The following is a 26280-nucleotide window of genomic DNA, read 5'->3' on the forward strand; positions in this document are numbered from 1 at the left end:
TTGTATGATTCCATTTATATGAAATATCCAAAGTAGGTAAATGACAGAAAGTAGATTAGTGGTTGCCAGGAGACGAGGGGAGAGACTGCTTAATGGGGTGATCAAATGTCCTGGAACTTGGTAGAGGTGATGGCCGCACAACATTGGGACGTTAATAAGCACTACCAAATTGGACATTTTAAAACTGTTCATTTTAGGTTATGTGAATTTCACCTCGATTAAAAAACCCGTCAAGCCACTCTAACCACCCAGCCCCGAGCGGACGGCCCTGCCGTGAGAAGGGCCAGGGAACCGATCCCCACTTCCTCAGCCCCCTCGGCTGCTCCCCATCCTGGATCTTCTCCATCAAAGGCCCTCCCCGTCTCATCCACGCTGCCCATTCCCTGCCCGGGGTTCGTCTGCCTGGCTGAGTTCTCTTTTAATGAGATTTCCTTGTTGAAACATTGTAAGAGAAAGTTAAAGAAAAGCACATCTGATCTAACAAACCATAAATACATTCATTCAGGTAGCCAGATGTTACTAAAGGGAGACTAACATTTGAGCTGGCCCCGGCTACTCGATACCTGTCACGCTAGAGCGATGCCCAGCGCCAGGTGGGGAGAAATCGCACATCTGTTTGTTTAGTGTTGACGAAAAGCAAGAGAGCCTGGACCCCGAGCCGACAGTGGGTGGGTGTCAGGGCTGGGCCACTGCCCCCGCAGCTCAGGGATCCAGGACACTTCCTGACTTGGTCTTCTGGTCCTGCTCCCGGGCAGCCACAAACTTCAGCAGGTCAATGGCAGTGACCACCCCGAACACTGCTTGCCTCTTACTGGACTTCCCGTTGTTGTTGTCTGAGGAGGGAACAGGGGCAGGTTTAGAGGCGCCCGTGTATGGAGCTGATGGAGTCCCCCCACCCACCTCCACTGCCAGAGGCTGAGCCCAGACTGCTGCCTGGGGGCCCGGCCCAGGCAGGGAGGGCTCCCGAGTCCCAGCCCTGAGCCTGCCCGAGTGTGGCACCCAGGGCAGCCAAGGATGAATGCCGCCCTCTCCTGACTCGAGCTGTCTGGGCAGAGCCACCCAGAGCAGCCTCCTGCCTCTCTGAGCCACACCCACCAGCAGACGCCCGCCGAGGCCTCATCGATTCCAAACCGCGTACGGCTCTTCCTCGGTGCCCAGGGCTCGAGTCTAGGCAGGAAGCTCCAGCCCTGCCCACATCCGTGACCTGCATCAGCTCCCATCTCTGGCCTAGGATTCTGACTCCACCCACGCCTGGTTCTCAGGCTCAAAACGAATGCCGGCCCCCGGGCCCCACCCCATGCAGCCCATGGGCAGAGAGGGTCGGGGGATGGTTAATTTTATGTGTCGACCTGACTGGGCCACGGAGGGCCCAGATACTTGGTCAGATGTATTCTGGGTGTCTTTGCATGAGATCCACATTGATCGGGTAGACTGAGTAAAGCGGCCAGCCCCTCCCCAGTGTGTGGGGGGCCGCATGCAATCAGGTGAAGGCCCGAATGGAACAAAAAGGCCGACCCTCCCCGAGCAGAGGGAACTTTTCCTGCTTTGGACTCGAACCGAAGCACTGGTACTTCCTCGGCTCAAGCTGCCCACTCAGCCTGCAGACCGTGGCACTTGCCAGCCTAATCCTGGAAGCCAGGTCCCTACCATGGGTTTCTTTCTCTGGATACACACATCATATCAGTTCTGTTTCTCGGGAGAGCCCTGACGCATAGTTGTCAGGAAGCACCCAGAGGGCCAGAGTGAGTGGGAAATGCAGGGTCGCATCCCATTCCGTCCGACCCCCTTTGCCAGCACCTCCGGGGCCATCTGTCCCTCATGCCTTTGGGGGCAGAGGTCGCACAGGTGGGGATGGGGGTAGGCTGGGCATCCCACCGGCCTACTCAGAGCATTTCGGGAAAAACAAGGGGACACAGAAGAGACCAGCCACCCGCACTTCAGGGACTTTCGGGCAGGGGGCGGCTGTGGAGAAGCCCGTGCAGGCCGCTTCCCTGCTGCTCGTCCCTGCGGGGAGGGCCATGTGCAGCAGCCCCGGAACCTGGCCCTGCCGACCCCTCGGGAGACCCGTCCAGAGCCTGGGTGGGCAGACTTTCTGCAGAGGGCCGTGCAGTCTCTGTTAGGACCACTCGGCTCTGCCAACACAGTGGGCAAGCAGCCTGGACAGCGAAATCAAGCACGGCTGTGTCCCAGGAGACTTGATTTCTGGACTGTGAGACGAGAACCTGTCATTTTTCTTGGAGATGTTCAAGTATAAGTAAATGCGAGACAAAGAGGAAGAGCCCTCCTACCCAGGCTGGGGGGCCCGGGACCCTGGACGCCCTCCTGTACTCTTGGGGGCTACATTCTGACTGCAGCCATGCACAAGGGGCGGGTGGTGGGGCGTACATAGCCGCAGTCCCCCCGCCCCTTGTGACCAGGCCTGGCCCCGCGCTGTGGAGCCAAGGGCCAGGGAGGGGCTGGACGCGGGCCGCTCCCGGACGCTCCTAGTTCTCCTGATTCCCACGAGCCTCGTCCTCCCCAGAAGCAGGACGGCACCCCGGGACTGCAGAGGGGCGCTGAGGAGGCTCAGGAAGCAGCTTTGGGAGCAGAGTTATGAAGACCGGTGGCCTCACTGGGGTCCCTCTGAGACCCACGCCCAAGGCTGGGTGGCTGAAGGTCAGCACCACCGACTCCCTAGATGCCCTATGAGGCACGGGGGCCTCAGTGCCGCACAAATGCTCATGTCAGGTAGGCGCCTTCAGAAGCCTGGGGATGGGGACGCAGCGGCCAGTGCCCCGCAGGGCTCCCACCTCCCGGCCCCACTTACACTGGATCTGCTCGTGGACCACCAGGGCGAAGTGGTCTATCTCCAGGATGTGCAAGAGCTTGCCTAGCGGGTCAGTCAGGAAAATCTGGAAGAGAAGCCGTGGTCAGCGCTCACCAGGGCAGCCCAGCCAGGCAACAGGAGAGGTTGGGCATTGCTCCAGAAGGTTCTCATGCTGATTCAGAAACTGAATGCAAGCCTACAAGTCACCACCAACTGACCCAGAGGCCCTGATCCTTCCACTGGGTCTGGTGGGGATACGTGTGGCCATCCCCTTGGGAAAGGCTGCCAGACCCCTTCCTCCCCCAACATCCCAGCGCCCAGCCTGCAGTGCCTGGCCCAGCTCACACTCAGGAAAGACCCTGGGGATGTGGGCAGCAGGGAGGGGATTGACCCCAGGGCCCCTCTCTCGGCCCAACTGCATGGAAGTGGAAGTCACAGTGACCAGATGCCCGGAGGGAGGATGTCTGCTACTGGGGAGAGGCCGACGCGCCCCCAGTCTGTGTCTCCATCTTCGAGAAATAAGTCTGAGGAGGCCGCCCCGGTTCCAGCCTCCCTGCCCTCGGGAGGGTGTTCGTCTCACTCCCGGCATTTCACATGTCAGAGCACAGGCGGCAGTAGGTTCAGGTGAGGACAGAAACCATCCCCTCCTCTTAAACCTTCAATCAGGCTTAAGGTGACATCTCTGCAAGTCGAAGTCGTCTGAGGCCATAATTCATTTCCAGAGATCTTTCTGGTTTGGAGTGATGCAAAGGGCAAAGAAAGCAGTAGGCGGGGACAGAGGAAATGGAACGAGCTTTCCACTCCCCACCCAGCTCTGTGAAGGGGATGGACACCGGCAGACCTGGGCAGCCTGGGACCCCACCCGCTCTCACCACCGGCCACAGCTCAAGGTCCTTAGACAGGTATTTACAGACGGAGGGCATGGGCAGTGAAGCCCCAGGCCACACCTGGTGTTAACAACCGTGTCAGGTCACCTGTTTCCTGTCCCTGGACCTGGAGAGTCCTCCGCCCCGTGGCCTTCCCTGCTTCAGTTCCCTGGGGAGGGTCAAGGGCTGGATGACCCCCTCCTGGGGGCGGTGAGGGCTGCCCATCAGACGTGGCTGCACAACCCCCAAGGTGACTTCCAAGCACAGTTAGCCCTGGAACCTGACTGGGCGCCCTTCCCATCTCAACCCTGGCGACGGGGGTGATGTCTCCATACAAAGCCATGCACTACAGGGCTGGGTGAAAGGTCAGCAGACCTTACACAGCGGCCGCCAGCTCTGCCCTTTGGCCCTCAGCTCTGCCAGCATGAAAACAAAACAGAAAATCGTGGTGCCCACCAGAGCAGATACCCATCCCAGTAGAGAGGGGCAGCAGAGCCAGAGGAGGCCTGGTCCCGGGATGCGGGATGCAGGAGCGCGGGCTCAGCCCTTCCCCGAGGGAGGGGCTGGGCACACACAGTGGAGAATCAACACGAAGGCCAGAGACACAAGGGAACCGGACTCTGCCACGGAAAGTAAGGAACAGTGTGCACGCCTCGCTGTAGATGGGTCTCAACACCGTGCTGCGTGCAAGAAGCCAGGCAAGGGGTCCACACGTAGGGCTGTGTGCAGACACCGTCTACCGTAACAGGAAGCACATGAGTGTGCCCAGGGACGGGGTCAGGGAGGGGCGGAGGCTCAAGGGGCACGAGGAAGCCTTTGGGGCCACGGAGACGTTCACTCTTGACTGTGGTGATGGCTTCGTGGGTGTACATTCATGTCCAAATCAGGAGAGGCCGAGGGCCTCTCCCAGGGGACTGGCAGGGCCGGGAGAGCAGGACCTACCCCTGTCTTCTGTGGTCTCTCCAGCTGCAGGAGCTGGAGGAGAAGGGGTGAGGGGTCTGCAGGGACCACACGAGAGGTTATGGCAGTGGGGGTGGAGATGGCGAGAAATACATGGATTCTGGTGACATGTCAGCTGTGGGTGTGACGGGGAATGAGGAAAACCAAGTTCCTTCCCAGATTTGGGCTCAACTCCTTAGCCTTCCTAATATGAAACAGCCAACAAGGGCCTGGCCCAGTGGCCAAGTGCTTAGTTCACACACTGCTTGAGCAGCCCAGGGTTCAAAGGTTCAGATCCCGGGCACAGACCTGCACACTGCTCATCAGCCATGCTGTAGTGGCACCCCACATACAAAAGAGAGGAAGATGGAACAGATGTTAGCTCAGTGACAATCTTCCTCGCACACACACACACACACAAAGCCAAAATAAGACCAAAAACACCCCAAACAGCCAACAAGCTGCCAATGCTGCTCACTGGGAGGTGGGAGGGGAATATGGTTATGAAATGTCAGGTGCCACTGGGACTGGGTGAGAGGATGTCCTGACTCCCCCACCCTCAGGGACACCAAGAGCAGCGTCCAGGTGGTTCTGCTCAGGCCCATCAGAGGGTGGCCACCATTGTCTCAGGATGACCAGAGGGTCTGACCAGCCCTGACACAGCAAGGGGTGACACCACAGAACATTCTAGTTCTTATTAAATAATTAGGCACGCCAGGTATTCTTAAATGAACGCATGCCCTGGAAAAATTAGGGCCATACGTTATGGAAACAATCACGCTGGCTGATGCCCCACATGGCTGAGAGGATGGGCCCCGGGCTGGGCTTGCTAATGACCCCCAGACATCGCAGAAACACGGTGAATGCTGGTGAGCTCTGCGCCCCCATGAGAGCCCCTCCCGACCTGGGCGCCTCCATTTGCAAAGTAGGGGTGAGTCCTCAGATTTATGGGTTTGATGGAGTGGAGCCAGCATTGGCCTGCTGACACCTCACGTGGTGCTGCAGGCTGGGGACCCGGCCCCCTCACACAGGAAGCGCTGCGCCGTGCCTTCGAGGACAGAGCCGGATCTCAGGCACCCACGGCTCGAGCGGAACGGAGCCCGTACCTGTTGGAACTGCTTGTAGATGATTTTGCGGACCTCGTCCGATGGCTGAATCTTCCCAGCGAGCAGGGACGACAGCATGTTCCCACGAGTCACCATCCCCAGGATCACCCTGCAGCAGGGGGCCGGGGGGCAGAGGGCAGGGGGCAGGGGTCAGTGCAGGGGCCTCTCCCCAAACAGCAGAACACGCCCACGGCCACACTCTGCGTCCGATCCAGGTCTTTGGCCAAACTCGGAACTAACTCCTCTGAGAATTCAGCAAGTATCTGCCGAGCGCCTCCATGCGGCGGGAGCACCACGGGGACCAATGCCTGCCCCTGGAGCTGCCCCCAGTGTGTGGAGACAGTAAACTGAGTCCTTTGGGTATTTTCCTTCTGACAGGTGTCAAGAGTGACCAGCCCACCGGTGTCCTGGGACACGGGACTTTCTGGGCTAGAACAGGGACAGTCCCAGGGAACCCACATGGTGGTCTCCCGGGCAGGCCTTCCTCTGTTGACAGCCTCAGAGTGAAGCCACTATCTACCGCCTGCATCCTGCATGCACACGGCGAGTGCAGCAGGCCGGCACAGGGGCATAAGCCCTACGGGTCACTACGGCAGGCCCCCCGCCCCGCCAGTGCCCAGAGACAAGACATCCAATGGGCGGCCTCATGCAAGGACATCTTGATGCAAAGTGACCAGGGTCAGCCAGGCAGCTGTGGGGTCCACATGGCTGCCCTGCCCAGCATCACTGACACAGAGGAGCGTGGAGCCCAGATCCAAGCAGAGCCCAGTGGGCAGAGCTCGGATGGCGGTGCCCGACACTGACCCTGATTCATCGACCACGGGTGCCTGGTCGAAGCCGTTCTCGCGGAGGATCTCCATGGTGTGCTCACAGGTGACCGTGGGCAGCACCGTCAGCGGAATTGGCAGGCTCAGCTCCTGGACTCTGAGGTGCCACCACCTGAGGGAAGCGGGCAGGGCAGGGAGGGCCATGAACTGGGGGGCGGGAGTCAGGGACAAACGCTTGCACATACGGGCGGCGTCACAGAGGGGGACCGCGGGGATGACCCGCCAGGTGTGGGGCACAGCACAGGGGCCCCAGGTCCCGGGGACATGTGTCCACAAACACCACAGGTGTTTCCAGGGTGGAACCTCTGCTCAGAGACATGCTCACCATGGCTTCTTCGTCAGGACGTCCTCCTCATTCAGGAAGCCCTTCTGCAGCATCCACTTGTCGCTCAGGAACTTGGACCTGCAGGCGCCGGGGCCACCAGGGCCCGGACAGAGGGTCTGACCACCGCCTCTGCCCAGGCTGAGGGCACACGGTTCTCAGGGGAAGCCCAGCACTCCTCCCCGGACCCCGCAGGTCCAGCAGAGACCCCAAGCGGCTGGCTGGGGCTCCAGGGAGAGGCCTGGGAGCCAGACTCCAGAGAGACCCCAGCTGGGACCCGCGGGTCGATGGGGCACCTGGTCAGCCAGGGCACACAGGCCTGCGGCTGGATGGCTCAGAGCATGGAAGGTTCTGTCCAGGGACCTTTGCCATCGGGCCCCCTGGGGCTCCCTGGACCTCTGCCCCAGCCCCACTCGAGTCCACTCTGGAAGATGGAGTCTGTCCCACCTGGGGTCAAAGGACACCAGAGCAGGCCAGGGGACTGCCACGGCCCTACCCTAACAGGGTAAACCGAGGACCAAGGGAGTAGGGAGCAGAGAACCCACCACCAAGACATGCTGAGTGGGCACACAGTCATTCACGAACACACGTGCCATCTCACACACCCACTCCATGTCTCACACACTCTCCATCTCTCATGCACACACTCCATCTCTCACACACACTCCATCACTCACTCCATTTCTCACACACACTCCACTTCTCACACACTCCATCTCTCACACACTCCATCTCTCACGCACACTCCATCTCTCACACACTCCATCTCACACACACACTCCATCTCTGACACATACACTCCAACTCTCACACCCTCACTCCGTCTCTCACACTCTGCATCTCTCACACACTCCATCTCTCACATACACTCATTCCATCTCACATACAAACCACACTCATACACATACCTCCATGCTTTGTTACTCACTCACTCTCTCATACACACACACATACACGTGTGCATGCACAGCAGGCCGGCTGAGCAAAAGGGGAAATGGGCGTTCTCACGCACTGAGCACAGTAGGCAGTCACCTAGCTCAGGGCAGTGTGGCGGTGGGCACCCAGATGTGAATGCCTCCACCATTGGGAACCCAACTTGGACCCCACCAGTGGCCACCGAGCTCCCTGGAGACACGCAGCCCTGCCCCTGGGGTCGGGGAGGCAGCCCAGGGGGTGCGGGCGGGAGGAGCCCTTTAGGTCCTGGCCCCTACTGCCCAGAGGCCTGCTGCAGAGCTAGCACAGCCCAGTTTCAGCCAGTGACCCCGGGCAGGGCCCTTGGCCCAGGGGACAGGAATTCACGGCAGGAGACTGTGAGCTGCCATGTGGGGAGTGCAACCTGCGCTCCTGTGAGGCTGGACCGGAAGCGCACAGCGCTCAGCACCGGCAGCCGCGAAGGGCCTCAGAGGCCGGGCACACACATGTCACAGCAGGTTCTGAGGGGTCGCCGGAGCCCCCCCCCAGCCCTCCCCCCTCCCCGACGCAGGGGAAACCCCGGAACGAGTGGGGGCGGCAGGGAGGAGTGCTTAGGGCGGCGCCCCCTCCCCCTCCGTCGGCTGCGGCTCTCAGAGCAGCGGGGCTCGGGGCTGCGATGGAAGCAGAGCCGCCTGCACACGGGGCTCCACCAGGCACGTGCCCGCTGCCACCGCGAACGTGCGCTGCCTTCGAAACGCGGCTCTTAGACCCAAGGGGACAAGGTTGGACGAGGAAATGAGCGCCCCAGCCTGGAGGGGCCCGGAGGGCGAAGCAGAGTTCCCAGACCCGCGGACCCCCACCCCGCCCTCCTTCTTGCTGTCGGATCTCAGGGAGCACAGAGGGAGCGGAGACAGCTCCAAGGACGGCGCAGGAGGGAGGCTCACATGTAGTTGCGAACCGAGTCGGGCAGGATCACCACGCAGCGCTGGCCCTCCTGCAGCTCCTGGGCGGCCTTCACGGCCCCGGCCATGGCACAGCCCGAACTGCCACCTGCCGAGGGGGTCGTGAGTCAGACTGCAGTGTGCGTGTGTGCACACGCATCTGCACGCACACCTGCACACCCGGACACGTGCTGGAGGGATCCGCGGGGAACCAGCCGCCATGGCTGCCTCTGGAGGAGGCGCCGGGCTCCGTGCTGGGAGGACCCAGCTCCTCCCCATCCATCTATGGGCCTCTCGTCCCCCTGAGTTTCATGTCTGCTCAGGATTTCATGACTAAACCCTCCCCAAGGAAACAGAGCCCCTGGAGCCAACGGGACGCCGCTCAGTAGGGTGGGGCTGGTGCCCCCAGGAAAACGCCACGAGACCCACCCAAGCACCAGGGAGCCCAGCACGGGCCTCATGTCACTGACCGCCCACAGCCGCCCGCCAGGCAGACGACGCCCTTCCCCACTTTGCAGACCAGCCGTCCCCGGCCCAGGAGCCCGGGTCAGAGGCAGAGGGACGGACCCCGAGAGGTGACTGTGCTCTGCCGTGCGCCTGCAGCCCCTCTGGGCCGCGCTAAGGAGGCACGATGGAGCCGCCAAGAGTGCACCCCGCAGGAAAAGGGGCCCTTCCTCCTAAATGGTGGAGGCGGGCCTGCTGCCAGCATCCACGCTCAGGCTCCATGCGCAGTGACGACGGGAAGTGGGGACACACCAGGAGCACCACACGGGCAACGACTACGAAGAACAAAGTTGCCTTTTCACGACAACATCCTTTTGGAAAGGTTTTTCCAATCACAGGGGCTGGTTTCCGATCTCTAAACTGGGGCTCGGCTGTCCAGGGACCCGGCCACGCTGAGGGCCGATTTCCTTCCATCTCCTCTGTCCCCACCCCCAAGGTGACACAACACGGAGCGAAGGCACGTCTCAAATGACCTCCTGCTATATTCCCGCGGAGATTTAAAGCGGATTCGCTGTGCATCCTCTCGCACGCAAGTCCCCTGGATCGAGGTCAAGCCTCTTCCCTGTGGGGCCTGGACGGGCCTCGGGGCTCCCAGAGGGAGAGTGCGTGGGCACATTGCCCGTCTCCTTCCGGCTCAGACGCCCGAGTGACCACACCCTCCAGCCTCTCCCACCCCAGTCCAGCCCCGGACCCCCGCAGATGGGGAGCCCCCAACCCAAGGTCAGTGCTGGTCTTGACTGAAAACAACAAGTGTCCCAAGAGCGTTAGCCTCACCCCAAAACCCACCGCACAGAGGCCCATGTTGCCAGGACAGTCCTGAGGGGGCGGAGCCAATGCCACTCACTGTCAGCCCCATGGCCCGCTCTGCAGGGGGGCCAAGGCCCCAGCAGCCTACTTCGTCTCTCAGGCCAGCAGGTCACAGACCCCAGCCCCCTCGCATCTCCTGCTCCTTCCCTCTCGGGTCTGGGTGCCATGGCCCCCTCCCCAGAAAAGGTGTTACACATCAAAAACAGAGCACGTGGACCCCAGGGACCCCAGGAATATGGACCTTTCTCCAGCCATGCTCTGGAGGGGCGCTCGATGCCCCTGCCCCACAGCCTCCTGCCCACGCCTGTGCAGGTGACCCCGCCTTGAGCTGGAGGACAGGAAGGCTGGCCTTATGAACAGCTGGGGTGGACAGACAGCACCCCATCTGTCCTTGGCACCCCGCTGCCACCCCACAACCCACCCGCCTGCCACTCACCGCACAGCAGTCCCTCCTGCGAGATCAGCATGCGGGCAAAGGTGAATGTCTCCTGGTCAGTGATCTTGAACCATTTGTCCACCACCTGCAGGCAGGACCCAGGGGACAGGCTCGGGAGTGGCTCCAGCAGCTGTGCGGTGGGGGTGGGGGCCCCACAGCCCATGTTTGCAACCTCACAGACGACCTTGGTCCAGGCGGCCGTGACCTTCAGTGGACGCAGCCCCTCTTCTGGAATCCGGGACTCACGTACACAAAACCAGAACTCTACCTCTCCCTGTTGCAACACAGCGACTACAACCACTGCGCCCGCCCCTCTGCACTGCACGGCCTGGTGTCCCTGCAGGGTCCGCTCTAGGTCCCTCAGACTGAAGCACCCTTTAGGGTCATTAAAAAGAGCCTGTCCTGGGTTCTTACCTCCCCCACCCTCCTGCTCACCTGCCCCACTGCCCGGCGCTCCCTCCCTCTGCAAGAGCCTGCCTTGTGCACAGGGCTGCACACTGGTCGCCAGCTGTCTCGGTGTCTTTGCCGAGCGGCGTCACGGCACCTACTGGGTACAGCACTGCCTGCTGCCTAGTCTGGACCTTGCAGACTACGCTTCCTCTCCCTGCTGCCACAGCGCTCACTTCTCTGTTCCCACTCGGGAGGAAAGCTGGGCCGGCTGCCTGTGGTCAGGCGTGCCCTGAGGGCCGGCTGGTCACCGCACCCGCCCTGCAGAGGGAGCGCTCCGGCCACCCACCTTCCGGTCCAGCACCGTGGGGACGAAGTCATAGCCGATGCCCTCCACCTCGTAGGCCGTCTGCTCCGTCTGGTTCAGCTCCTCAGGCTCTGCCAGGATGGAGCCTACGGGATCCACCCCAATGATCTGCAGGGTGGGTGGTAGGAGGGATCAAGTCTGGCAAAAGTCGCACCTGGATGCGCCTGGTGACCATCAGGGCGGCCAAGCCCGCCGCTAACAGGTGCCAGTTAATGATCTGCCCGAGGGATGCGGGCTTCATTCCCGGGCTTCAGGGGCAAGACTCCAAACTGAGAAACCCAGGCCCAGGCCCTGGGAGATCACAAGGTAAATGTCCAGCTCGGGGCACTCAGGGGATGCTGGGGGGAAGCGGCTTCCCAGGGGAGCTCCTCCTGTGCAGGGCACCCCAGGACAGCCCCGAGAGACCACCCTGGGGGACAGCCGGAGTCGTGGGGACGAGAGGCGGTGCTGGCACTGAGCTCTTCCTGGACGGCACAGGAACCGTCAGAGGGAGAAGATGGGCCCAGCACATGAGCTGGGTATGACACAAGCCCTCCCAGGTCCACTCTCAGCCCCAAATCCAGGCCCTTCCCCGACTCTCAAAGCCCCAGGTGGGCAGCCGCGGGACCTGAGCCTAAGAGCTTAGAGCTTCTGGAATGATCCTTGGAGGCCACTCAAATCCACTCTCCCAATCTGGGTCGGGGGTTCACTGGGCCCTTTATCTCCCAGGCAGGTGCAGATACACACCCTGTACAGGACTCGAGGCTGCCTAGGCAGAAACGTCAGGAACGAGCACTTTCAGCTCTAACGCAGAGGCCTCTTGCGGGGGCCAATGCCAAGGACTCGATGACTGAGCCCCAGCCACAGTTCAAGCCTCAAGCGGGCAGTGCAGGCCGTCCAGCCTGCCTCTCCTGGGCAGGGCCGCGTGCCTCCCCCGGGCCCCACCACCCCGCTCACTCACTCTGCATCCAGGGCACTTCTCCTTTAGCTTCCTGCCAATGCCCGTAATGGTGCCGCCCGTGCCCGCTGAGGCCACCAGCATGTCCACCTTCCCTGTTGGGAGGAGAGCCCATCAGGGAGAACATTCTCGGGCTGGCCCACCGCTCTTAATAATAACTGAAAACATACTTGATCAAAGTGAAGGCAGTTACCAAAAAGTTCAAAATAAAAACTATTCTCAGAGGTCAACAGCCTCTCATCACAGTCCTTTATCTTTAAAAAGCGTTCACAGTGACAGGGACCCAGTGACTTGCACTGAGTCTTTGCTTAACGACATGCAGCTGCTGAAATCGCGGTTTGCTGTGGATCCACAAAGCCTGTCCAGAGGCGTGGTGGCACCGGGGACAGGGCACAGGCGGCTGAGGGACGAGCCAGGCTCTTCGCTGTGCACCGTCTTAGGCTGTTCGGTTTTGGATGATGGGATTAAGTGCACTGAATTATCAAGGTAAACAGACTCAGGCACTCAGGCTCGGCTCTGAAACCATCTGGCTCTCCGATTGCAGGGCGCCAGCTCGGCCTCCTGCAGACAAGTCGGCCCGGCGCCTGTGCAGGGCAGAGGTTGTTCGTGCCAAAGGGAGGAATTCTCACACATGAAGACTGGGGCAGCGGATGCCTGGACTTTGCTGCCTGGCTCCTGGGCTAGGAACGAGCCTGCACTTCAGGGCCAACGCCAGCACCAGGCTCCAAACAGTTGCCAACCCCAGCAACTTCTGCCTAAAATCTCCCAGGGAAACAGCCTGTCCAAGAACATCACGACCCCGAGGGCCGGGGCACCGGAGATGAGGAAAGGCTCCCAGGAGACGCAAGTCCACACAGAGAGTCAGCCAGTCGCTGACGTCACCACCCCGGTTCCAGAGACCAGTAAACCCAAAGGCTGAATTCAGCGCCCAGGTTGGGGCTTGATGCCGAGGGCCGTTCAGCAACTGAAGCCCTGGCTGCGAGCCCAGCACCAGCCTGGACCACCTTGCACCCTGCACTCGGAGGTCCCACGGGTCTGCAGGACAGTCTGCTGGGTAAATCAATACGACCGAATGGTATGTTTGGTGTTACAGGAGAGGCCAGGCAAAGTCCAAGAGAGCACAACAGAGGGAGGAAACTGCTCTAGGGAAACGTTCTACAGAGCATTTCCCAGAGAGGGGACGTTGGAGCTGTGTTTTGAAGGATGAATAGGAGTTTACCAAGGAGAGGGTAAGTGACTTGTGCTCTCCTAGGCAATCAGGGATTGATGCAGTCAAGATGGACAGAGGGGTTAAGACAGAAATACACACCGTCACACTGCTGCAGGATCTCCTCAGCAGTGGTGTCGTAGTGAGCAAGGGGGTTGTTGGCGTTGCGGTACTGTGCAGAAAGAGAGCAAAGAGGTCATGAGGGAGGTGAAATACACTGACCCGGCAGCAGCCCCAGGACAGCAGGCAAACAGCTCAGTGCAGGCCGCAGGGGGCCCAGCAGCTCAGGGAGAGGGGCCAACGGCACAGGCAGTTTCAGGACCCTCAGCAGGTGCAGAGCATTAAACCCAGCTCTCCAGAAGATGCGATTCCAGAATTAGCCCAGAAGTGAAATGGGTGAGACAGAAGAGCTTCCGGCAGAAAGGTTTCTAAGCATCTTATGCCTGTAGAGAGCTTCAGGGCCTCTGCAAAGGGCAGGCCCAGCCAGCGCACTGAACTGAGCCCGCAGAGGCTGGTACGGACAGAGAGAGCCACGGGCTCGGCCCATCCCGCCAGCTGCATGCCAGAGAACCTGACCCGGCCGGGAGAAGCCAGCGCCCATGTGCCTGAGCAGCAGTCAGCTCTGCAGCGAGCCTCCTGCAGAGGCGGCACCACCCCCAAACCCCGACAGAGATCCCGCCGGGAACGCCCACAATGTCCCGCAGGCCCCAAGCCTCACCTGGTCCAGGATGTGAGAATTGGGGATCTCGTTCTTCAGCCTCCACGCCACCCCAAAGTGTGACTCAGGGGAGTCGAATCTGGCATTGGTGGGTGTCCGCACAATCTCGGCCCCCAGGGCCCGCAGGACGTCCACCTGCAGAGGAAGCCGCTGCCTTTACCCGCCTGCCAGGCTGCTGCTCAGGGGCAGGGGTCCCTGGGAGACGGCCCCGCCCAGCCCGCCTACCTTCTCCATGCTCATCTTCTCCGGCATCACGATGATGCAGCGGTAACCCTTCACGGCGGCAGCCAGGGCCAGCCCGATCCCTGGGGACAGCACACGGGGTGAGAGGGACCACGGTGCCCTGGACCCTGCCCCGTGTACCTGCAGCCTCACCCCCAGCCCCTAAGGCCTGGGAAACAGCACTGCAGGATCCCAGAAATGCCCACGTCATCCCCTTCTGCCCCCCAGTGAGGGGAGGAGAGAGAATGCTGGAGGTAGAAACAAAGAGGTGAGTGAGCTCAGAGAGGAGGAGCAGAGGGGAGAACGCAGGTGGACTCCAATTCCTCCAGCTGTGGCTGGGTCCAGGCCGGGTCCTGAGCACTGCAGGAGATGATGAAACCCACACGAGAGCAATAAGAGCCAACACGGTGGAGCTCACTGTGAAAACCCCGGATCCTTCGAGAAACCGAATGAACCTGAGGGGATTAAAGGTCAGCAAGCCTGCCACTCCCACCACGGCCCAGAGGGCACAGGCCTGAGGTGCCTCCTCCCGGGTTCCAGAGGGGTCACAGGGCCACCGTCCAGAGACAGAGCGTCGGGCCCAAGAGGATGGCTGTCAAGCCTGGAGACCTAATGGAATCCGCCCGCTGGGTTCCAGGCTCGCTTGGGACCTGTCGCTCCTTCACTTCTGAAATGGGAACGTCCATCATGCCTGTCCCGCCACCGTATGTTGGAAGCACATAACATGTCCTGTCTCATGGGTTTCCACCTAGAGGGGAATTCCGCTCAGGATGAATGGCGCCTCCAGTCTCACCCCTCTGATGGAGATGAGATTTAGATGAGATTGTGGACTTAGAGTAGATGCCGGAATGGGGTAGGACCTTTCGGGGCTGTTGAGATGGGAGTGAGTGTATTTCGCATGAGAGAAGGACAGGAACTCAGGGGGCTAGACGGCAGTGTGTTACGGACAGAACTGTGTCCCCCAAATTCATACGCTGGAGTCCTAACCCCAGCACCCCAGTGTCACTGCATCTGGAGACAGTCTTTGAAGAGGCGATCAAGGTTACATGAGATCATACGGGGGGCCCTAATCCCATATGTCTGGTGTCCTCGTAAGAAGAGACCAGGAGACACACACACAGAGGGACGACCAGGTGAGGACGCAGGGAGAAGACGGCGTCTACAAGGAGAGGCCTCAGGAGACACCTGGACGGCGGACTCCAGGCCCCAGAACCGTGAGAGAACCAGTCTCTCTGGTTGGCTGAGCCCCCAGGCTGTGGCAGTTGCCACCTCCGCTCTGGGACACGAAGACACACTTTCAGTCCCAGCGTAGCTGCTCGTGAAGACCCCAACATCATCGACGCAGGCCTGGGTGGCAAGACGGCAGGGAGGCGGGCTCCTGCACACCAGGGGCTGAGGAAGCTGCCAGGAAGGAGGCCAGCGCACGCGGCAGCAGGTCACCCCAGGCCAGAGGACCTCCTGGCTTGTTCAGCACCCACCTGTGTTCCCGGATGTCGGCTCGATGATCGTGTCCCCAGGCTTCAGAATCCCAGCCCGCTCGGCGTCCTCGATCATCCTCACGGCAATGCGGTCCTTCACACTCCCGCTCGCATTGAAGAACTCGCACTTGGCCACTGGGAGCCAGAGAGGAATCACGAGGAGGAAGAGGCTGTGAGCCCAGACTGGTCCTGCTCTCCCTCCCCAGGACCTGACGCCCCCCGGGAGGCAGAGACAGGCCGGGTCTTTCTGGTTCTGTAAATCGTCCCCTCTCCATTGCCACCTCCCACCTGCACCTGCACGAGGGTGCTCGCCCCTCGGAGCCTCTCCCACCCGCCCATCCCACCTGCCTTGGACCACGTGGCAACTCCGAGTGGATGACACAGAAGCATCCCAAGGAGCCCCCGCTGGGTGGATGGATCAGAACCCCCCTCCCGAGGGGCAGCCCAGTCCCAACAGCGACTTGTTGGCGTGAAAGGGCCGCTGAGTTGAGCCCCTGAATGCGGGGCAGACGGCCCAGCCATACCCAACGGCCCTGCCAACGACTTGATGTCCTGCAGCCACGGCCCCTGGATCACAGCTCCTGACCGGGACCTGCACACCCTGCAGGCCTCCTCCCATCGTCCTCCTCCCCTGGGACAAAGGCCCAGTGACACGGGGCTCTCTGCTCTCCCCGACCTGGCCGACGAGACATCCTCTGCTGGGCCCAGGCCTTTGCTTCTGTCTTTCCTTGTGGGAGGATGCCCTCCCATCCCTTAGAAAGATGCCGTGTTTGTAAAGGGGGAGACACTGCATCCCACGAGACTGGGAGGACCCGGTGCTGGCCAACAGCAACCGCAAAACCACCCTCCTCCTGGTTCGTCCCGGTTTTGAAATCCCACCACTGGACAGACTTTCTCTCCCAGAAGCAGGAGAGGGCCCGGCGGGGACAGTGTGCATGTGTGCACATGTGTGTGGGCTCCCCAATGCCTGACCGCTCAGCAGGACCCACGCCCAGGACCTTTCCAGCTCCCACACTGGAAAGACTTAGTCAGACAATTCTGGCTCTCCCCTGGGAAGGCCAGCATGCAGCCGGGATCTGCGCTGACCTGTCTGAGCCTTGGTTTGTCCACCTGTAAAATGGAAACACTGACACCTACTTCAGGGGCTACTGCCAAGCTGATGCAGCAGGCCGACCCCACTGGGCACTAGTTAGTGGTCTCTACTATCTGATAAATAGCACAGAGCAGGCGCCCCTGGGCTGGGAGGTCTCCAGGGGCCGTTCATGCAGTCCGCATGTCCAGCTGTGCTGGGGGGTGTGGACTGCCCATTGCTTCTCAGAAGAGTCTCTCTCCAGAGGGTTGGGGGGATCATCTGAGGATGATGCCCCAGGGGAACCAGCCATCATGGCCGTAGCCCTCCCCCGGTGGTGCCACTCCCAACAAGCTGACCCTGAGGGCCTGCTCATGCCCACCCCACGCTCTCGTTGTCTGTCCTCTCCAGCTCACTCTGCCTGGCCTACTGTGCCGGGTGCCCCTCCTCGGCCTCTGCACCTGCCGCTTCCTCTGTGACAAAGTTGAAGTCTACTGGGGCCCCGTGTCGGTGAAGAAACCCCCCACCCTCTGTGTTCCTGGAAACAGCTTCCTGCAAAGAAGCCCCTTCCCCATATGACTGAGGTAAGATTCCCAGGTGACCCCCTTGTTTACCTAGGACAAGGCCAGACACGCCCCCAAATTCCCACTCTTTGTCTCATAAATGACAGATGACCTCTCTGTGCCCACAAAATGAGCGGAACAGAGATAACCACTTCTGCCCAGCGGATGCCTGAGACCCCTCATCTCGGAAGCCGTCCCGTGGTCCCACAGCCCGGCAGGAGCTGGTCTATCCTCCCCAGAGAAGTCTAAGGTGGAAGAGCAGCTCCTCGGGTCTGGGGTCCCCCTCCTGCCACAGCTGAGTAGGGCCAGTCTGCTCTGCCTCCCGGGTCTGGAACGCTCTCTCCTTCATCCAGGGCTCGGCTCACGGGTCACCTGGTCCCAGAGCGGCCAGCTGTGTTATCCTGTCAGATCATTTTCGGATCGTACCTGATGTGTCTCGGTCCTTCATTAACCAGCTTGTTTCCTGGCCTCTCTGCCCCCAGGAGGGTCTGAGGGGCCCCCGCCACCCAGGGCCACCAAGTCACTGCTGGGCCAAGGGTAGGACAGAGGATCTGGGTACTCACGGAGCTCACACTTCAGGCCAAACTTCTTCCCGATCTTATTGATTCTCACCAAGGGGGTATCCCCAATTTTATGCAGGATATCTGGCAAGATTTCAGAGGCTTTCAGCCTAAAACAGAGGAATCCATGATTACTCAGAAAACAAATCAAAACAGGACCAGCCTTGGCTGTCCAGCACATTGTTCCAAATAAATCAAGAAATAAACCAAAGAGTCAGCTTTAATGTGGGAGCTGAGTGGTGAGGACACAAACCTACACATGGATGGAAGGTCACAGTCACATTCGCACACACACGTGCGCGTGAGCACGGGAGCTCGCCTGGAAACCTATGGAAACGAGCAGCGTCTGCAGCTCAGGTGATGCAGCCACACCGACGCTGTTCCCCGGGTTTGAAAATGCACTGCGGTCACTTAGGACGCTATCAGGGGCAGCTGGGTGAACGGGGCACAGGACTTATTATTTCTGCAACTTCTGGTGAGTGTTAAATTATTTCCAAATAAAAAAAGGTAAACTAAATGAACACTGACTTCAGGACAACAGGCCCCGGTCCGTCCATCCGGGACCTCCAATTCCTCTCAGCTCGCAGCACCTAAGCCCTGGGATGTCCCTTTGCTTTGAGGGAAAAACTGGTGGCAACCCCAGGGCAGAGCCTCAGACTGTGTGGTCACCAGGCAGTGACGGGGGCTGCAGAGAGCCACCCAGATGCCTGGCCTCACTCGGAAAGGGTGGGACACAGACGGTGTGAACAAAGACCCTGCCCGGAGACACTGTCGCCCTTGGGGTCAGGGTCAGGACGAAGCCCGGGGGGGCCTCCAGGGTCACAGTGGGCTTCCTCCTCACGGGCCGTCTCCCTCACATTCCAGTGACCAGTCCCCTCCCCCCAGCTTCTTCCACCCGACAAGCTGGGGGCAGGTGACAGGCAGGGGTGGGACAGCTGCAACTGGGCAGCATCTTGTTATGTGTGTGCAACTGTGATAGAGGTGTTTCCTGAATGGCCCCCATGAAGTTTCCTCTGTCGTCGCCCTCAGGGACCGCTGCCAATTCCACACTCTCTCCCTGTCTGTGCCAAGGAGGTGCTCAACAAACATTCATCCGGGAAGATGCACAACTGACCTGCGTTTCAGGACAGGCCATAGCTTCTCAGCCCCCTGATTTCTCAGTTACCTTTCCGCGGTTCTCAAACTCAAGGGAGCCCCATTCTCCGGCACAGGAACCCATTAACCCCTTAACTCGGCAGCCTCCTTGTGCAACCCCTAAGGTGGTGATCCAGCTCCCCTGGGACCTGGGGCAGCTAGGGAACACTGCATTCCACCCCTCAGCCCAGACAGGTGGCTACACCCAGAGCTGGAATCCACTGCATCCTTCCAAGGTGGCGAGGAGTTAAACGGACACTGCAAGGCATGCTGGAGGCAGGCTCAGCAAAGAGAGGTGGGGGATGGGATGGTGGGGGGAGGGAGAGCCTGGGCCTGGGGCGAAGGGCTCCTGACCCCAGCCCTGGAGGGAGGCCGGGCCCTCGAAGCAACACCAGGGTTGACTCATCAGCTAGATTAAGCCACAGCAGGACACCTGTCAGGGAGGAACCCAGGGCTGGCAGGTGGCTGTCATCCCCCTTCCCCCACCTGCAGGGCAGGCCATGGAGAATTCTGGGGTCCTCACTCAGCACTGGGCCTTGTGGGGCGGCCACCTGAGAAGCTGGCCCGAGGTGCTCAGGGCAGCAGCCCCGGGAAGGAACTTACCAGGGAGGGGCCCGGAGTCAGCTTACCTCCACTGTGATTACTTTCACAGCCCAGGAGGCCTCGGGAGGCCGACCCCACAGCATCTTAGAACAAACCCAAACTCCTGACCAGGGACGGGGCCCTGCCTGGCCCTCCCCCTCCACAGCCCCTCCTCTCTGCTGCTTCCACTCTGGTCCTCTTTCTAAACCCACCCTCCCTCGGAACTCGCTGGAATCCCCTCCCCCCAATATCCACACAGCTGCAGCCTTCCGCCTCTCCAGGTACCAGTTCTGAGGCCGTCCCCAGGCTGCCAGGCCCGTCACTGCTCCCACCATCAGGCTCCCTACGACCAGCTCCTGCAGGGGACCTTGGTCTAGTGTCCTCCTCACAGATGAGCCTGAGCCCAGCTCCCTGAGAACCGCGTGCCTGAACCGGGACACGCGCTTCCTAGATGGAACAGCAACCCCTGCAGAGCTTTCTAGAGGGCTAATTCCACCACTCTGTGAAGGGTAGATGCAACACGATTTATGACCTGGATAGGATAGTGTCTTTCCAGCCCAGGCCCGAGGGTTAGAAGCTCACGGGAGCCCTGGGGGATCTGGGTCTCTTCTCGACCCACCCCAACTCCAGCAGCCACACCTCAGCCTCCCACAGGCTTTCCGCCCACTGCTCCCATTTGTTTCGGAGTGACGGCTCACCCCGCCCGCCTGGCAGCCGACTGGGCCTCCTGAGCTGCCGGCACCCGGAGGCATTTAATGTTCGGAGCGTCTGGATGTGCAGACCTTCATTCCTATTACGGGCCCACTGAGGAGCGCACCCCCCTCCCCGCTCCCAGACTGGATGTTAAAATCAACGATCGTAAACGCGGCAGAGCAGTGTATACGGAGTAAGAGTCAGACATCCAAAAGGCATGTTCTTTGACTCCTTCGTCCTACTTCTGGGAGATTATTCTAAGGAAATCAAGATCATCCTAAGACTTGGCGAGCGTGGTTTGAGTTTCACGATGATCAGGCATTTGTGTCTTTTTTGCCTCCCCACGATCGATCTCCTGCACCTGGAACATGGCCCAACGATGGCAGGTGATCAATCAAGTCGTTGATGCACCGACAAAACGGACATGGTGTTTCCTACTGCAGTTCACAAGGAGAGAACTGCAAACATCTAAATGCCCAACAGATGCCTTAAGAGTTAGTTTATTCACCCAACAGTCTCTGTGCAACCACGAAAAGAGCCCACCATAGAAAAGTATTTCCTGCCCAGGAGAATGGTTACGACCTAGAGTTATGTAGAGAAGTGCAGGCATGAGGCTAATTACTGAAAACACGCGCACACACCTCAAACGCGAGCGTGCAGCCAGATGCTCTGGATTGGAAATCTCACCCCTACTCATCACTCAAAGTGTGTGACCTGGGCACATCCGTCTACTGATTCAGCATCTGCTCTTTTTAGGCGCTGACCTAGGTGCTGGCCACAGGCACACAAGCCCTGGCCTTTCTGGGCCTTGGGTGACTCATCTGTAAAGTGCCTCGCGCCAGCGCACCACCCACCCAGAGTGATTACAAGGAGTGGGGCACACCCCAGGTCCACCGGGCCGTGTGGCCTCCATATAACAAACTCTTCCCCTCCAGGTTAGGGATGGACTGTGTCGGGATCATAAACAGGGACTTACGAGGGAGCATGGTGATGTGGAGAGTCGGCGCTCGGGCTGCCCAGCTGCCAGGAGCATTTGCTGGGGGTATCCGGGAGGATCCATGAGCACGCCTTGGCTTCCTTGTCCTCTGTGGGTTCCTCCTCCAGGCGTGCCTTTGAGAGGTGGGGGCACTCTGCACACCCTTCTTTGGCTTGGGTTGTCTCGGAAGGCATGCTGGGATCTGTCAAAGGGAGGGGAGGAGACGCTGGTTTAGCTCACCTCCAACAGTGCCGAGGCACCTGCTCTGATGTGGTTGCATCCAGGGAATTCTGCTCAGCCACCCCCTCTGAGTCGGGGGCTCCACTCCTTCAAAGAGCTCAGCAAGAACAGGCATAAAACGAAGGCACCAGCTGCGGTGGACAAGAGTTCAGGGGTTTCTCAAAAGGCTAAACACAGAACTACCACGGGACTCAGCAATTCCCCTCCCAGGCATATATCTAAACAAATGGAAACAGGTGTTTGCACACCATGTTCACAGCAGCATTATTCACAACAGCCAAAATGTGGAAGCAAGCCAAGTGTCCATCCGGGGATGAATGGATGAAGAAAATGTGGTATATCGACACATTGGAACATTATTCAGCCATAAAACAGCAATGAAGTTGAAAATCTTCTTAATATGCATGTGCGTGTACAGGTTTGTGCGTACACACACACACACACAAAGATGACTACGCAGGGGAGATGGATATGTTATCTGACTTGACTGTAGTGATCTTTTCACCATGTATACAAAAACCAAGGTGGGCACCTTAAATCATACCATTTTATATGTCAAAGATATCTCAATAAACTTGTTTTAAAAAGACTATTTATATGATAGAAATAATAAGAGAAAAATGGAGATAATAATAAATATATTTCCACCTTAAAAAATAAAAGGAATGAAGTTTTGATATACGCTACGACATGCATGGGCCTCGAAAACGTTCTGCTTAGTGAAATAAGCCAGACCCAGAAGGACACATACTGTATGATTCCACCTACATGAGGTCCTGGATTCATAGACAGAAGGAGAATCAAGATCATCAGCAGCTGGGGGGGGGGGGGGTGGGGGTCTCTGTCGAATGGGTACAGTCTTTGTTAGAGATGATGGAAAGTTTTGGCTACAGATAATGCTGATGGCTGCACACTGTGAGTGTACTTAACCCTACTTACATATGGTTAGCATGATAAATTGTGCGTTACGCCTATTTTATCACAATTTTAAAAAATCATGTGGAACCTTAAAATAGATGAGACAGGAAAGAAATCCAAAGAAGGAAAGAAAAGGCGGGCCCATACTCAACGGTGAGGCCGCAGCCCTGCCGCTGCGTCCAGACAGCACCGGCCGCTCTTCGGAAAGACCCTGTGCTGCCTCCTCCGACCCCACCCTGGAAGGAAGGCCAGGCCACCTCTAAACACAGCCACCACTCTCGGACCAAGGACTGCAATTCACCCCAGTTCAGACTCGGGAAGGAGACGTGACAACCGAATGTAATGAGGCCCCCTGGACGGAATCCTGGAGTGGAAAGAGGATAAAGGAAACTGAGGAAATCTGAGCAAGGATGGACTTCAGTTAACAGTAGCGAGCAGTAATTGTAGCAGAGGTGGCACATTCATACAAGACGTTAAAACTCGGGGCAACTGTGTGTGAGGGGCAAGGATGTGGGAATCCTCTGGGCTACCTTCTCAATTTTTCTGTAAATCTAAGACTGCTCTCAAAACTCTCTAAAAGACAAAAAATAAAGACTCTAGAGCCCTGTGGGCTTGGAGGAGCTCCTGCTGGGGGAGGTGGCTCAGGGTGTTCTCCAAGGGCAGCGCCCATGCCGACCCTGGAAGCAGGAGGGACCCCAGCCCCAGCCTTGTACCTCCTCTGCTCCCCAGGACACTTCAGAGGCACTTTTGCTGTGAAAAGGTCGAGCGGCCCAGGCGGAACTGAACTGAAGGCACACGTGCTGCTCACATGCAGGTGTAAATCTGCTGGGGGGCCGGCTTACTTTCTGCAGCCCCCCGCCCACCCCGGGTCTGCTGGCCATCAGCAAGGAGGGAGGTGGCCCCAGCTGGTTCCCTTTCTTCCAGCGCGGGTGACCAGATGCAGACCTGCGCCCCGCAGATGACCACAGATGCCCAGGCCAGAGCCTGACCACGAGGGAGGCAGTGACCTCCCTACCCTTTGCCATTTGCACCCCTTCCAAATTCACCAGGCTTTCCGGGGGAATCCAGCTTCCCAGTCTTTCTGCCCCACACGTCCTAGACCGGGGATTCTTTCTGGTCTCGGGATCACCCTCTTCTTTTTCAGAGGTTCGGGTCCCCCTGAAACCATGCAAGGATGTCCCGCGTCCTTCTCCTCCGCCCTTTTAAAGAGCCCCACCCTAAGCGGAACAGCGACTTCTCTCCGTGGTGAGCCCGGGTGGCCCGCAGGGAGGGGCTTCTCCCATCCCGCAAAGCCCCCTCGTCCAACGCCTCCCTCCCCATCCGAGGCCCGCAGCCCACGCCCCCCGTCTTCCACTCCCGCGGCCAGAATCCCGCGTAGCCAAGCCCAGTAGACGCTGCACCCGCGCGCCTTCTTTTTGGCTACTTGCCTCGCCGGGCTCAACCTCCGGCAAGGTAAGGGGCAGCTGGGAACACAGGTCGCAGCCGACTCAGTCTCGCAAGAACCCAAAGGCCATCGGTGGGACGCTCGCACGGCGATCCGGGTCCAAACCCGCGAGCTCCGGCCCGCCCGGCCCGGCTCGGCTCTCCCGGGCCACAGCGCCTGGCGGGCGGACGCACGTGCGTCCCGGGAAGGTGGCCTCACCTGGCGCCGCCCGGCTGGCTCCGGCCGCGCCTTCAACCGCAAGACCCTACTGGGGTCAAGACGCCGCCAAGGGCACGCTGCCCCCTGCACGCGCGCACCCGCCCGCCGAGAGGGTTAGGTTAGGGCCGGAGGTGCGGACGGTAGCACTCCTCTTACAAGGCGGGAGGTTTTCGGCGGCAGATCGAGACCCTGCAGTCGATCTGGACACCGCTGGGGTCACCCGGCTTCGGGAGGGGCACTTTGGGTCACCCCCAGCTGATCCTGGGGAGGCTGAAACTTTTGCGCTCCCGCCCCTCCCCCACAGCCCCCTCCAGCTCCCCAGCTCAGCTGAGACTAGCCCAGGGTTCGGAGATGTGGGGGATCGCAGGGCACCTTCCCTTCACCCCCTGCGAACGTGCCCGGGACAGGGCCCTGCGTGCCCTGCGCCCTCTTTCCCCACGGCCACCCACCTCGCGTGCCGCTCGCCCAACTCCGTCAATGTTTACCCTCACCCCATTCAACAGGCGGAAAAGAGCAATTTGTGAAGCGGCCATTTCCCATCCAAAATGCAGCGAAAATTCAAAGATTGGCGCATCTCCCAAAGAATTCCCTCCCCGGGTCCCAGCTGGACGCTCCCGCTCGCAGCGCTCCCGGACCGCTCCGCAGCCGCGGGGGTTGGAGTGGGGGCCGGGGCCACGTGCGCGCTGAACCTCCGGCTTCAGCACCATCTGGATGAGCTGGAGGGGGAGGGTCCGGGGCGCGGGGGGCGCCGGCTCAGCTCCGCGGCGTCCACAGGCAGATGATGCAACTCTGGGGGAGGAATGGGGCGACCCGGGACCCCTGGCAGAACCCCAGCCCGACTCCTCCGCCCAGAATGGAGCCGGTCTCGGCCCAGCGGGTGCGCACTTGGACGGTCGCGCGGGAAAGGGGAAAGCTGGGCGAGTTTGGGCGCGGCGAGCTGGACGCTCGACAGTTGTGGGCGGAGAAGAGACCCCGGGGCCGGCCGGCCTGGCGGGGACCCAGCGGCCGACAGGCGCCGCCGCCGCGCTCCTCTCGCTCGGAGCTGCCCCACCCCCGCCCGCCCCTCTGCCCAGGCGCTGGCCCGCCCCGCCCCACATCCCATCCCCACCCTTGGAACCCGCCCTCGTTACTGCGGGACCCAGCCCTCTCCCAGACCCTCTATCCGCCCTTGGGATCCCGCCTCCACCCCACCCCCACTGCCGCGCCCACATCCCCCACTCCCTATTGACGAAACCGGGGGTCCCCGTCACCCTCTTTTACCCTCCAACCTTCGGGATCCCCGCCCGCTCCTGCCCCCAGATCTCGGCCCGTCCCTCCCCTCCGCGTTCTCCTGGCCTCCGCCGTCCCCCGAGACCCCCTCCCATCCCTCCCCTCTCCTACCCTGGCCCATCCCTCCTCTTCTCGCTCTCCTCGCCCTGGTCCCCAGGACCCTGCCCGCCCCTCCCCCCGGACTCCGGCCCATCCCTCCCCTCCCCCCTGCCCCGCGACCCCAGCCGGGTCTGCTCTTCCCCCCGCGCCCCACCCCGCCCCGAACACCCACTGGACCCGCGGAGTCCAGGCGTGGTGCGAACGCTCTGTACCGGGCGTCCGGATGCTTTTACTTGGTTACCTGCTCGCTCTGCGGAGCGTAATGAATATTTATTGATGAGTTTTAAAGCATGCGGCCTCGGTGGGAAGGACGGGTAGGGCCTGCCGGCCCCTCGCGCCCGCCCTGCACCCGCGGCCTCCGGACCCCCGGGCTCAGATCGCTCCGGGCGCCACAACCCGGGCGCCGAGAGCGCTGGGCAGGCGGCGCGCCCTGGGCGCTCAGCACCCAGGCGGGGACCCGCCTCAGCGGCGGCTGAGCAGAACTCCCTTCCGGCCCTGGGCTTGCAGGTGCCCGGAATACTCAGTGTCCCGCCGTCCGAGCTTCCTGTCTGCTGGGCCCGGGACCGCTGCCGCGGGGCAGGGAAGGCCCTGAGCCCGAAGTCCAGAGCCGCCTAGAACAGAGATGTCACGCAGGCTCTCCCCATCAACCGGACCCCAGGGGCTGCGGGAGGACGGTGCCCGAGGCCTTGGGAGGGCCGGAGCTCACAGTATTCCAAACCCACGTGCTCTTGACTTGTAAGGAGCCCACATCTC

At 60.4% G+C, this 26280-nt stretch overlaps 1 protein-coding gene across 2 annotated transcripts; it reads right to left on the reverse strand.

Annotated features, from left to right (window-relative positions):
- LOC100057612 (cystathionine beta-synthase-like protein) lies at positions 1-26012 on the reverse strand. Of its 2 annotated transcripts, none has more exons than XM_070252234.1 (16): positions 25769-26012; positions 21360-21561; positions 17978-18084; positions 15783-15917; positions 14308-14387; positions 14083-14217; positions 13467-13536; positions 12161-12252; positions 11203-11328; positions 10467-10551; positions 8723-8828; positions 6870-6947; positions 6522-6656; positions 5718-5826; positions 2807-2891; positions 1-833 (listed from the first exon to the last, which is right to left on the reverse strand). In XM_070252234.1, exons 2-16 carry the CDS (start codon positions 21551-21553, stop codon positions 703-705), a joined length of 1668 nt encoding a protein of 555 aa, XP_070108335.1. In that variant the 5' UTR covers positions 21554-21561; positions 25769-26012; the 3' UTR covers positions 1-702. The 2 variants fall into 2 exon arrangements, with proteins under 2 accessions (XP_070108335.1, XP_070108336.1); XM_070252235.1 differs by lacking the exon at positions 25769-26012 and adding an exon at positions 24609-24749.
- Between the last annotated feature and the right edge of the window lie 268 nt (positions 26013-26280).

This window comes from Equus caballus, chromosome 26 (assembly GCF_041296265.1).
Source record: "Equus caballus isolate H_3958 breed thoroughbred chromosome 26, TB-T2T, whole genome shotgun sequence".
In the NCBI taxonomy this organism is placed as follows: domain Eukaryota; kingdom Metazoa; phylum Chordata; class Mammalia; order Perissodactyla; family Equidae; genus Equus; species Equus caballus.